At 48.4% G+C, this 14,209-nt stretch overlaps 1 protein-coding gene across 1 annotated transcript in view; it reads right to left on the bottom strand.

The window, feature by feature from the left end:
* LOC119661456 (CCR4-NOT transcription complex subunit 1) overlaps positions 1–1,117 on the bottom strand; it is a 49,788-nt gene extending 48,671 nt beyond the window's left edge. The window contains exon 1 of the mRNA XM_038070812.1: positions 278–1,117. Within this exon, the coding sequence (XP_037926740.1) occupies positions 278–379 (102 nt within the window). The 5' untranslated portion in view covers positions 380–1,117. The remainder of the gene's footprint in view (positions 1–277) is intronic.
* Between the last annotated feature and the right edge of the window lie 13,092 nt (positions 1,118–14,209).

The following is a 14,209-nucleotide window of genomic DNA, read 5'->3' as shown; positions in this document are numbered from 1 at the left end:
CCCGTTTAATGGATAAAATATCCAAGGAAACCTACGTTGGACGGAGATACTTGCGAATAACTTTCTCATTTCCCTTACCATCCAGGCAATGACATTCAAATTCAGCACTCACAAGATGTTCCCGTCCTCACATTACTCACTGTCTGGCTCTAGTACGCTCCGCCAGCTGCTGTCAACGGCTCTCCGTCAACCGTCCTATGCCCGTCCCGCTCCTACTGCTCCACAAGCACCTTTCAGACAACACACACTATATGCAACTTCCATACACCAAACTCACCTGGGATAACTGTCGGCTATTCGAAACAAAGTTTTTCTTCGTCAGATTGTTCACCAAATAACTGATCTGCGTTAAAGCTGCATTTTGAGGCTCTTGGTTCATAATTGTTCCATCAAATGGTTGCGTCCCACGTGGGCGGCTTCAAGCAGCAACGCGCTGAAGCTACCACTGGCGGCGCCCGATAAACCAACAAAACTCGACAAGAGCAAGTGACTAACCGACGAGTAATACAATGACGTTGACTGCGGCTCGGTGAAGGCAACCTCCACGGCCGCGAACCGCGACTTCAGCTCGACAGCAGCCCTGGCCTTTTCTGGCGAAAGGTGAGGGCAACTTGACAGAAGTGGTCTTGGATTCCCAACAGACTTTGATCGCGAATCGCAGGAGCCCCACATTGGGGATGGCAACAGCGAGTCTGGCGGTTGCCACGAAAACGTTCAACCCGCGTGGTTTCTACGCCTCTAGCCTTGCCTTCCTACGCGACCCAAAACACTAATTATCGACTCAATCTCGCCTCACGGGATCAGAACCGCTGCTTGCACTGCAAATGCTTTGTCGTCTGTCGTTGACGTCGTGGATGAGATCCCGTTGCTCGCTGCCACGGACTTCTCGTCGACTTTCGCGTCGCCCTACAATTCTGCACGTTCCGCCTTTGAAATCAAAAGGCTCCGCTGTTACGGCGCCCGAGAAAATGTCTTTAGGCGGTTTTTGCGCGAAAGCGCTGCGAAATTTGCGTAACAAAAGTCAACAGGAATTTTTCACTTTGCTCTGTCGTCAAAAAATACCCAACACATCCGTACGTCGCACGCAAACACGATCATATCGCACAATGACGACACGGTACGACATTCACTCGTCTGACGTTCGCTGCAATAGTTCCCTCAACGAACTAAGTAGTTGTATGGATACAGTGGGACAAATATGGTGAATTTTCGGTTTCAAGAATATTACTAACCGTATTGAACCCAAAAACGTGACAAATGTAGAAAGGACACTGAATGGGTTCAATTTGAATACTGCTGTAAGCTCGAACTTTGCAACCCAATCGATTCAAAATTCTGTTCATAGAAGTAGATAGGAAGGATACTGTCACCCGTTGAACTGAACGCCTTGACTTTTTGGTATTTATCTTCACTTCGATTCTATTTTAGAGATCAGTAACTAAACGATTCACCCGAACAGCGAACAGCCACTTTTTCCTTAGTTCAATTATCACCAGACTCTCATCATCTCATCAAAATTCAAAAGTGAAAACAATTTGTTAAAGCATTAATTATCGTACGGAAGGTCGCGGTTCAAATCTCACTGGTGGCAGTGGGATTTGTATCGTGATTTGACGTCGGATACCAGTCGACTCAGCTGTGAATGAGTACCTGAGTCAAATCAGAGTAATAATCCCGGGCGAGCACAATGTTGACCATATTGCCTCCTACAGTATACTGTAGTGAACCGTTTCTGCCTTCGGAATGAAGTGCTCTAACATACTTCAAGGCCCTGATCCAATATGGATTGTTGCGCCAACGATTATTATTATTATGTTCCGAGCTATCACAATCTCGGCAGATGCCGGATTTTACCTAATACTAGCACCAAGCCAAGCATTTAGGCTCGGACGATCCTACCTACTTAAAAACTAAAGGGGCACTGGTGGTGGTGGCCGGTGGTAGGTCAGTGGGAGAATCCGTCGAGTACTCCCCGCAACATCGAGCACGTATGCAGAATGGTGTACTTCTGCATGGTTTGAACCAGACTATGCGAAAGTCCCAGGACATCAAGGGAAGCCGTGAGAGATTTAGGTACAATACCTGTAGCTGACAATATTATGGGAACTACAACCACCCGCTCGAGACGCCAAATTTCTTTGATTTCACAAGCCAATGGCTTATAGTTCACCTTATTCTCCACGTATTTCCGTTCAATGTTGCTATTATGGGGGATAGCAACATCAATAATATACGCGGAGCGACCCGTCTTGTCAACTAACAGTACGTCAGGCTTGTTGTGTGCGGTGTGGCGATCAGTCAGAACTTGCCGGTCCCAATACATGCTGTAAGCAGAACTATCAAGTACTGCTTGCAGCTCATATCGGTAAACCGGGCATGTTCCCGTGATCAGCCCATGCTTGTATGCAAGGTTTTGATGTATAATCTTACATACAACATTATGCCTGGTATTGCACCGGTGCCATAACAGTACAGCCAGAAATGAGATGGTCCAACGTCTCTAACGCCGAACGACAAATTCTGCACTGATCGTTCTCCACCCGTCCTTTCATGATGAGCTTTTAATAAGCTCGGGTGGCGACCACGTCGTCCTGAATGGCACACATGAACCCCGTCCGTCTCAGCAAAGAGCTCCCCAGCACACAGCCATCTGTTCGACAAATGCCTGCCAAAGACAATTCACGTGTTTACCGTGCATTGCCTTCGACTTCCATTCCTCGATCCGCTCTTGGTCCGACTTCACCCCACTCAGAGGATTGAAAGATCGATCCTTCAAGTTAAGTGGAGTCAGTCCACAGTCTGCCTTACAGACAGCCGCATGCAAGGGACTCGCCTTTGCTGTAAAAATAAGCGCGCAGCGAGTCGACTTGGCGATGATGTTGTGCCGCCACGTCAACCACTCCCCTACCTCCGATGTCACGAGGCAGGATCACCCGCTCCACGGCAGACTTTGAGTGATGCATTCGGAATTTGGACATAGTTGTTTTGCTTATGGCTCATCGAACTTCCTCTTCGGTAACATCCGCAAAATTCATGCCAGGTGTATTGACATGGCGGGTGCCTTCGGCGGTGATCCACTCAGCATGCTCAGCATGCTGGGCAGGTAACCCCCAAAGTCCACCCCAATACTCTTTCGCTTTCGTCACTAAGAACTGTATTGTCTGGGCGCTCTGTTGGGATTCGTTGAGAGATCTGAAAAAGCTCCGCTGGTTCCTCGCGTATGTTGCATTCTGGACACGTCTGGAATAACTTTCGCCATACCGTCGTAACCGACTGCATATGACAAAAAGTTTCTGTTTTAGTGTGTCCAGAATTTCAACAACGGGTGTCTCACAGGGGATGGCATAGTTCCGGTAAACTCTCTGCACTTTATTTCTCACCCGTCGGCTGGCACTACCAGTGCTGATCTGAATCAGTCTAGTAATGTCCTGCCCTAGTGAGTCCCGCCGACGTTCCAGACGAATTTTCCATGGTGGATCTCTTCTGTCACTCAAACCAATAACACGAAAGCGAATCTTCTGACGGTGCAATCTGATAGCCGCAACTGCACCACAATACACAAGTGATTGTAGTTGCAGCAGCGACATATCAGCACACAGTCGAGATGCAATCTCATCATTGATTTGAGATAGAATTCCCGGAGTTGCTGAAGATGCATAGAGCCTGGGAATACCTGGTCTATGCAAAGGATCCATATCCGAGAATTCTATACACGCTCTTTGGAATTCATTTCGAACCTCAGCGGAAACCTCAACTGGACGGTGGAGAAGAGTGCTTCGGCGAGTACTGAAACTGTTACCTGCAGTGCGGCGTGGTGTTGTTGATGCCGCCGCCTCTGCCCCCATCGACTCTCGGTCACCAGTTTCCCCGATGACTTCAAGTCGAACACGTTCCCTGATGGTGGCCGGGATTCTGTCGCTGCGAGTAATAAAGCGGTACTGGTCTGCGACTCGCTGCACCGTCACGTGCGCGAATTGCGGGAAACGCTCGACGAATCTCTGGTGCAACAAGGGGCGGTAAGATGTTGTACCCGCCCCGCCGTTATTTCGTAGTAGGAGCAGACGATGAAGAGGTTCATTTATAATATTTAGTCCATTTCATCCGCTTCCTACGCGAACCGGCTGAAGTGGTCGCCACAGATTGTGGCGAAACAGCTGCAGCAGGCGGAACTGCGCTCCTGGTCGTCGTGGCGTCTAGACGTCGAACCGCCCCACGACTAGCGGTTTCGACGCCGTGCTGTCCATTACGAGAGCCCGACCCAGTCACCAAGTCAGACGACTCCCGCCCGCTATCCGTACCGGACCTCAAATTTCTCTTTCTTCTCATTTTTGGTGGTGCATTTTATCCCTAGCTGCCAAGTGTTGAGATAGCTTCCTTAGTGAGTAATCTGCAAGACTGCAAAGTACCTGCACTTTCCTCACCTACCCCCTGAGACGCTACGGTGGCGTACAGCCATTCAGACTGAAGCTATCTATCCCTCCTCCTTTCACAACCGGGCTTGGGACCGGCTTCGGCGGAATTATTATTATTATTATTTTTACTCCTTTTATTATTAATTTTACTCTGAGATGATTGAGAATGTGAAGACTTTGATATCCTAACGACGCCAGCAAAATTCACTGAGCTGATGTTAGCTAATCCTGAAGTTCACTGTACAACAGATTAATAACCTGTTCGTGAAAAAAGAACCTTGTCCAGACGTGCAACGACTTCGCCATCAGATTATAGAGTATCAACTTGAAATCTCATCATCATCATCGTGATACTACAGTCCGACGTCGGGCGCTAGCCGCTAAATCGCTGTCCTCTAATCATCTCGGTCACGCGACCGCGTCCTCCAATCTTACAAACGCACCTATAGAATAGTACTGGTCGTATGATGGCTTTATATATGCGGGGCTTCATATTTCTGTGTACATGCTTTGATTTCATTATGAGAAAGACCGAGACCGAGAGAGTCTTATTCTCTAACTGTTTTCATCGCTTGACGTCGTCCGTCTCATTGGCGTGCTTTGACAGGCTGCTATCCAGGTATATAAGGCTGTCTACGAATTCGATGTTGACGTCCCCTTCGTTGATGCTCCAATGAGCTGGCATCCTTATTCTTGATTGTATCATTATTTTGGTTTTCATCATCAACGGCGTAACAACCGGTATCCGGTCTAGGCCTTATTATTTTGGTTTTGTCCATATTAATGTGCAATCCAGGATCTTTTGCAGTAGTGTCAAGAGTATCCAGAAGTCCCTCTGCGTCGATCAGTTTTCGAGATATGATGCTAATGTCTTCTTCGTACGCAAACAATTGTGTTGACTTTTTTTGGGGGGTGGATAGGTGAATGCATTTACGCACAATGCGTTGGATTTCCGCAACGTTACATCGTCGACAGACTGCATTGAACTTTAAGTAATCCAATTAAGTAATTATGATTACTTATTATTTTTATTGAAATATTTAAGCGAACTCAATGCGAATTTTATACAGCAAACTCAACGCGAATTCTATACAGTAAACTCAACTCAAATTCTATTTTCAAAAAGGACTTCCATATTCTTTAGCAATTTTCAACTTAATAATTAAATTCAGTGACAGGTCTGAAAAACATAATTACTGCGATCTTCCACTCCCTTGGTGTGCCACGCAAAGTGGATAGATCCGCGCCATCTATTCGCTCGCAACATTCGAAATAAATTTCGAATGCTGCGAATCCTGCCGCGCCACATCACTCCGCCCCCAGATGAAACCTAGGGGGTTTCAGCGACTGATCCCCGAACTTCGTTCGCCGTTAATCCACAAAGCGGACACGACGTTGCTTCGGGGCGCACGCGGGTTTCAGCCTGGACAAAGAGACCGCCTTTTTGTGACCACCGATCTCGAGCTGGAAGAAATGTTCTCCCCGCTCGAGAACGCGGTACGGGCCCTCATATGGAGGCTGCAGCGGCTTCCGGACGGCATCCGTCCTGATCAGCACATGCGTGCATGTGTCCAGTTCCTTGGGCGAACAAGCAGGTATGGACGAGTGTCGAGTGGGTGGTGTCGCCTTGATGCGCCGGAGATTGTCCCTCAGCAGACGCACCAACCCCGACTCCGTGAGACCCGATCTCTTGTCGAAGACCGGATCGCTTGGGAGTCTTGGGTTCTCCCCGTAAACCAGCTCCGCGGGGCTGGCAGCAAATTCCTCTCGGCGGGTTGTACGAAGGCCGAGTAGGACGAGAGGCAAGACTTGCGTCCAGGACGGGTCGTCGCGTGCCATAATGGCGGCTTTCAGCGTCCGGTGCCAACGTTCCAACATCCCATTGGATTGTGGGTGGTATGCCGTAGTCCGCTGGCGTTTAAAACCAAGGAGTTTGCCTAACTCGGAGAAAAGGGTGGACTCAAATTGCATTCCCTGGTCAGTGATGACCACTGCAGGGACGCCAAAGCGAGGTATCCACTCTCGACAGAGGGCTTCAGCACATGATTGCGCCGTGATGTCTTTCAGAGGTATTGCCTCAGGCCACCGCGTGAACCTGTCGATGATTGTGAGGCAATACTTATAACCATGCGAGTCTCGCAAAGGCCCTATAATGTCGAGGTGTATGGTGTGGAAACGCTTGGTAGTGCGGGGGAATGAGCCCACTTCTTTCCTAACATGCCTGGAGACCTTACATTTTTGGCATGCGATGCACTCTCTGGCCCAGGAATTAATATCCTTGTTCATGGAGGGCCAGAAGTATTTTCCGGTGACTAACCGGTTTGTTGTCCTGATGCCGGGGTGCGCCAAGTCGTGAACTGCGTGGAACACTTCCTTGCGAAATGTGGCCGGAATGTATGGCCGAGGTCCCTTTTCCGAGTCTTCGCAGCAGAGCGAGAGGTTTGAGCCGAAGATGGGCAACTCCCGAAATTTGTATTTGGGGTTGGACTTGAGGCTCTGAAGTGCTGCGTCATCCACTTGCGCCTTGGCAATAGCCGAGAAATCGAGTGAGGCGGGGATGTTAACTTCGGAGACACGAGACAAAGCGTCAGCAACAATGTTGTCCTTCCCGAACACGTGCTGGATGTCTGACGTAAACTGGCTTATGAAGCTCAGGTGTCGAAGCTGACGAGGGGACGCTTTGTCGGGCTTCTGTTTCAAAGCGAACGTGAGAGGCTTATGGTCCGTGAACACTGTGAACGGCCTGCCTTCTAGGGAGAAACGGAAGTATTTGATGGACAGGTATGCGGCGAGCAGTTCGCGATCGTAGGTGCTGTAGTTCCGTTGAGCGGGATTCAACTGCTTCGAGAAGAAGCTCAACGGCTGCCAAACTTGGTCCACCTTTTGGTGAAGGGCAGCACCTACTGCGATGTCAGAGGCATCAACAAAAACGGCTAGGGGTGCATCTTGCAGAGGGAATGCCAAGAGTGTAGCGTCAGCCAGTTGTTGACGAGATTTGTCAAACGCGCAGATAGCCTCTTCAGACCACACGATCTCTCGTGTGTCCTTAGTTTTGGGGCCAGACAAGTACGCGTTCAAAATGGACTGGAGATGGGCGGCCTTGGGCAGGAAACGACGGTAGAAGTTTAGCATGCCCAAGAACCTCCTCAACTCCCTCACTGTCTTTGGACGCGGGAAGCTTGTGATTGCTTGCACCTTGTCTGGGTCGGGCTGTATTCCTTCAGGGGAAATGAAATGGCCGAGGAATCTCACCTGTTGTTGATGGAATTTGCATTTCTCAACGTTTAGGACTAAACCGGCCTCAAGGAGACGTTGAAAAATGCACTCGAGATGGGCTAAGTGCTCAGACTCAGTGGAAGAAGCGACCAAAACATCATCCAAATATACGAAACAGAATTCGAGGTTTCGCAGGACTGAGTGAATGAACCTTTGAAAGGTTTGCGCCGCGTTGCACAATCCGAAAGTCATCCGGGTGAACTCGAAGAGTCCAAAGGGTGTGCATATTGCCGTCTTTGGAATGTCTTCAGGAGCTACTGGAATTTGGTGATAAGCCTTGGTTAAGTCCAAGGTCGAAAAGATGCGGCAATTCGCGAGGTGATGCGCAAAGTCGTGGATGAGTGGAATTGGATATCGGTCAGGAACAGTCTGTGCATTTAGCCTTCTGTAATCCCCACATGGGCGCCATTCGCCGTTTGGCTTAGGGACCATATGCAGTGGGGAAGACCAACAGCTGTTTGAGGGCCTGCAGATACCCTGTTGAACGAGTTGTTCAAACTCTTTCCGTGCAATTGCCAGTTTCTGAGATGGTAGAGGACGCACCTTCGAGAAGATCGGGGAACCAGTAGTGATAATGTGGTGCTGCACATTGTGCTTCACTGGTTTGGAGAGACTACAGTTGGTAGTAATCTGGCTGAACTTTTGGAGAAGTGCCCGAACACGAGAGTCGGTAATGTCTTCTAAAAGAACGGAAAGATTATTGCCTGGGTGAGATACCATATGTCCCGACGTATTAAGGTTGGTCGTGGAATCTATAAGAGACTTGTTTTGCAAGTCCACCAGCAATCCATAGTGACACAGGAAGTCTGCGCCTAGTATGGGGAAGCTGACATCCGCCAGGATGAAACGCCACGAAAACGTCCTACGCAAGCCAAGACTCACGTCCACTTGCCTATACCCGTACGTGTTTATGCGGGAGGAATTTGCTGCCGCAAGTTTGAGCGGTTGAGGGAAAAGTTGATGATGCTGGGGTACGGGAAGAACCGAAACCTCCGCACCCGTGTCGACGAGGTAGTTGCGCCTGCTGAGGGGGTCAAAAATAGTTAGGCGACGTGGTGCTGCGTTCTGGGTGGCCGCCGCCAAAACCCCCCGCGGACCTAGTTTTTTGCGGTAGAAGAGAATCTACACGGTAGCGTACATCTTGTCGCTTTATCCCCGAATCTGCGGTGGTACCAGCAAATCCCTGGGTCCGTGGACTGTCTTGACGACCTGCTACCTGATCGCCCTTTTCGGATGGCAGACCGCGAGCGTGCTCGCGATCTGGCGCCCGAACGCTGAGCGTCCAACGTCGCCCGCATCTCGGCCATACTGGCTGTTAATGCAGCAATCTCGCGCCTCAATTCACCCACCTCATCCGACGGTGGTTGAACGGCCGCCAAGGTTGGGCGTACGTACACCTCCTGAACCTGGTCGGCCGTCGCTGCCAGTTCCTCCAAGGAACCGGAGACGCAAGCGAGGATCGCCTGGGTGCCCTCCGGGAGCCGACGCAGCCAGAGCGACTTGATCAGGTCTTCGCCGATCTTACTCCCACCCAATTGCCTCATTTCACGAAGCAATTGGCTGGGAGTTCGATCACCTAAGGTTAAACCTGCCAGCAAGTGGTCTAATTTTGCCGACTCGCTTGCCGACAGGCGCCTGATCAACTCGCTCTTGAGCTGCACATACGATGTCGACTTCACCACGTCGGACACCAGAAGTATGGACTCTTCGTCCAGGCCGATCACCGCGTAGTTGAAACGGGTCGCGTCCGATGTGATGCCGGACATTTGGAACTGTGCTTCCAGATGCACGAACCACAGTTCGGGGTTCCGCCGCCAAAACGGAGGAACGCGTACGGCGAGGGCGGTCACTTGCGGGTTCGATGGGCCTGCTGCGTCTTTATTGTCAAAAGACATCTTGTTTCACGAAAAGTACGAGATTGAAATGCAAACGCGGTAAGTTTATTCTGAAACGCGGTGAACTTTACACCGACACGGCAGGCCGCACCCACAAATGCACGCACGAAACGAGAAAAAACGAAGCGGACGCTATCCAGCGCAGACCAAAAACACCACCAATGAGAATGGAGGACTCGCGATGCTAAACACCTGCACGCCGTCTCTTGCAGCGATTTCAATTTTTTTATTACTATTTTTTTTTTTAACCGAATAAATAATATATTATATATAAATGAATAATAACTTCTCTTAAGAATAACTCCTCGTTGTTTGTCGGCTGTAGCTGCGGCGTTGGCGGTGCTGGGGACGTCCGTTTGTTGCCGTTGTTGATCGTTGTGGCAATGATGACTAGTTCGGTGCGTGAAAGGTGTTGTGCAGGAGGGCGTGCGTACGGGAAGTCGCGTGAAAATCCACTTCTGGTGAGGGTCCGACGTGTGTCGCGCAGTACACTGTGTAGAGAAGGTTTTCTCGCGTTTTTCTTTCTTGCCTCTGCTCCGACTCGGGATGTGGAGATGTGACACGTTTTCGTGATGTTTACCACGGCACTCCACACTCAACTGTAGATGCGAACGCGTGAAAATCGCTTGCCGTACGGTCTACTGATGTTTTGGAAGGATTTCTCAGTCCTTGGAAGTTCTATTTCTGCCGTGTTGTTCGGACGAATTTTTGTCGTTAATAAAACTTCACCAATGTCGGCGATGGTGGAGTTGAGTGCGGCGGCGAAAGTGGCTGCGGCAGCGATGGCGGCTGCGGCTGCGGAACTCTTATTTATCTCCAATCGGTTGTTGCGGCTGCCTGCTGGGCGATTGTGCTTGCGCAGACTGCGATTTGTTGATGGGGATGATGATGTGCTTGAGTTTTTCAATTTTGCAGGTTCTGGGAATTCGGGATCCTAGTTGTTGATGCTGTTGGTGCGAGTTCCGGGGTCACCAATTAAGTAATCCAATTAAGTAATTATGATTACTTATTATTTTTATTGAAATATTTAAGCGAACTCAATGCGAATTTTATACAGCAAACTCAACGCGAATTCTATACAGTAAACTCAACTCAAATTCTATTTTCAAAAAGGACTTCCATATTCTTTAGCAATTTTCAACTTAATAATTAAATTCAGTGACAGGTCTGAAAAACATAATTACTGCGATCTTCCACTCCCTTGGTGTGCCACGCAAAGTGGATAGATCCGCGCCATCTATTCGCTCGCAACATTCGAAATAAATTTCGAATGCTGCGAATCCTGCCGCGCCACAAACTCATCATGAGATGTCGCCCGCTAGACGTAGGACCCCCAATATTTGCCATCAGTGTACTTAACGCCAAAACTGCAGCTACAGCCTCTTTCAGTCATTCAGGTTACAGCTATCGCTCCTTCGTCCTTCTTCAATCATGGCTTGGGACAGGCTACGGCGGAGTGGACTTGAATCTGTTCAGGACAAATCTTCTTCTTCAGGCTTTTTTCCGTTCAGAAATGGAGTCGTCGTGATCGGTTGCACCATTTTGTTCTGTCACAGGCTTGATATAGATGCAGTCGCGAGGTTTTCAGATCACCATCCAACGTATCCGGATAGTTCAGTGATTGGAGCACTACGCTGTCGTATGGAAGATCGCGGTTCAAATCTCACTGGTGGCAGTGGAATTTGTAGCGTGCTTTGACGTCGGATATCAATCGACTCAGCTGTGAATGAATACTTGAGTCAAATCAGGGTAATAATCTGGGGCGAGAGCAGTGCTGACCACATTGCCTCCTATAGGGTATTGTGATTACAATACCCTACCGGATTCGGTAGCGTACCGCTACAGTCTTGAATGAAGTGTTCTAACACACTTCAAGGCTCTGATCCAATAGGATTCTTGCGCCAACGATTGTTATTATTATTAGGCGGATGTTCACTTATGGATCCTTAGTGGGTTAAGGTGAAACAAAAGAGTCTTTACTGTAAACTAGCCACACTGCAAAGAACTGTGTGTCTGGGTATCGACTGTGAACTGTGGGTCTGGGCATGACATCCGGCACAGCTCTGAATGCATTACTCAGCCCTTGAATTTGTTTATTTAGAGCACTGCAATGAGAGCGGCTTATAGACAAATTCGATTAGATCTATGGGAAAACAATGGACGTGGGGGGCACAGAGCATTGAAAGAGTTATTGAGAGAACTGAATGTAGTCTTCACAATACCTTCTGATTCTCGGATCTCCATACATCTGTTTGGTAGAAGATGTGATGCCATCTTGAAATGAAGAGAAAACTGGGACGAACCAGAAGAATGCGTGTCAGTATATACTGACGTCTTCTACACCGATGGCTCAAAATCAGGACATATTTCTGGAGTAGGATTCTACCTCTCGAATAAATACAAGTAGTGGGCTTTCCCCTTGAGACAATACAGAAAGGCCTTTCAGGCTGAAGTGTATGCGATCCTAAGGACGGCAACCTGGATGATTGACGAGCGATTGAAGGACATACGCATTGTAATCTGTAGCGATAGTCAAGCTGCATTGAGGGCGTTGAGAAGTATTTTGATCATTTCGAAAATCGTTCAGGAATGTAGAAATCGATTGAACTCTTTTTCTAGATTCAATACGGTGGAATTACTCTGGGTATCTTGTCATTGTGATGTAGAGGGAAATGAAATCTCGGATGCCTTAGCAAAAGAAGTTTCGGCTTCCCTCACGCCCGGATCGGAACCAGCAATTGGAGTGTCAGTAGCATTGGCTGATTCCTTTCAGAACCAAATAAATATACTGCAACGTTTATCCTGTCGAAAAACAGGAAGACTTGCAGAAGTATTGTGGGCATTCTGGCTGGCCTAAATTTACTATGCCAAGATGCCAATTTCAGAGTAGGAATTATCCAAAATGTACGTGTCCATCCTGTAATGCGGAAGCGGAATCCGCGAAACATTTTCTATGTGAGTACCCTGCCTATGGACGCATCAGACATCAGATTTTTTATGCTTATGTGCTCCAACTACAGGGGGCAGCATCACATTCACAAACGGAAGTCTCGCGATACATAAACGAATCCGGGATATTCCGTTAGATGGGGGAATGGAGTAAAATGGACCACTGAAGTCTGAGTGCTCAGAGGTCTTGCCCCACCCCCCCTCAAACACACACACACAGCCGTTTTATCCACAGGAGGAGGAATCTCACCAGATATCTTACGGCAAAAAAACACTGTTGAGGTGTTCCATCCACATCTTCAGAACCTCAAACGACCATCGAAAGATTTGCGATCACATACAAGTTCTTTGATAATTCGGTCTACACTTCAGAAATCATTCTGTTCTGCAGCATCTTTCACTTCCCTGACCAGCGCAAAAGCAAGTTATCTTTTCTTGCCAGGCGCACTACGTAGAACTTGCCGGAACTTCGAACGGTATCGAAGCTCGAGCGCATCACGCTATCCATCGCTCGCAACGACCGGAAGAGCCTGCCTAAGTTCAACAGTCAGCCAAATTTTACGACGACCCTTCTGGCTGCAACAGACGGGCTTATATTATCTGGCGGGTTATTCAGGTTATCCGCCGTCTGCTCTCCCATGTCGAGTGGGATCGCTAAATCATATAAACGGTCGATGCTGAACTTGGTGGGTTGTAGTTCTCAAAACCTAAGCAAAGTGGCGAACGCAACACACAAACGAAGGTAAACGACCATCAAATAGTGATTTCTTTCCTGGTCATTGCCAGCGCCTGTCTTCTCACGTACATATAGAAGACAATTCCTAAATCTACTGCTGATCGCGAAGTTGTCGATTTGATTGGTTTTACAGTGTCGGTCAGTTGAAACCCAACTGACCTTATGGTTGGCTCTGTACTCGTGCAATATGCCACAATGACAAGACGGTAGGAAATCAACTAAATTCCCATCATTATTAAATGATTTATTTAAATCGCTTTCTAAAAAATAGAGGGCAATGGACTGGATGTCGTGCACTCGTCGCTCTTCACATTTTTTTCTTTTTCTTCAGCCTTTGTCCCGTTCACAAGCGGGGTGGGCTCGTCGTGATCGGTTTCATTTTATTTTATCAAATGCCTGATCAGGATGTAATCGCGAGGCCTTTAAATCCCCATCCAGTGTATCAAGCCACCGTTGTTTCGGCCGACTTTTTGGTTGCTTACCATTGACTTCGATGTTCAGACCAATATTGGTAAGTGAATTCTCGTTAGCGTGAATTACGTGACCACACCATTGAAAAGTCCTCACTCGCAGTTTTTCCACGATCGGTGCAAACCCATATTGATCGCGGATATTCTCATTTCAGACGTGATCAAAACGTGCCACGCCAGCAGTGCAATGCAACATCTTCGTCTCCATTACCGCAAGACGCCGTTCATTGTCTTTTATAGTCGGCCAACACTCAGAACTATAGAGAGCGGCAAATGGACGACATTGCAGTAAATTTTAGATTTGAGATGTGCGCTGATACGGCGATCACAAAGAACACCAGTTGTGGAATGCCACTTCAGCCAGGTTGCGCTAATGCGTGAAATAATTTCACTATGCAGCACTCCATTGGCTGATAGCATTGACTCAAGATATTTAAATCGCTGAGTTCTGGCAATGGCAGTAACCTGCCC

The sequence above is a fragment of the Hermetia illucens genome, chromosome 1 (genome assembly GCF_905115235.1).
Source record: "Hermetia illucens chromosome 1, iHerIll2.2.curated.20191125, whole genome shotgun sequence".
NCBI lineage: Eukaryota > Metazoa > Arthropoda > Insecta > Diptera > Stratiomyidae > Hermetia > Hermetia illucens.
Note: the sequence above shows the minus strand (reverse complement) of the source record. Positions and strands in the feature narration are given on the sequence as shown.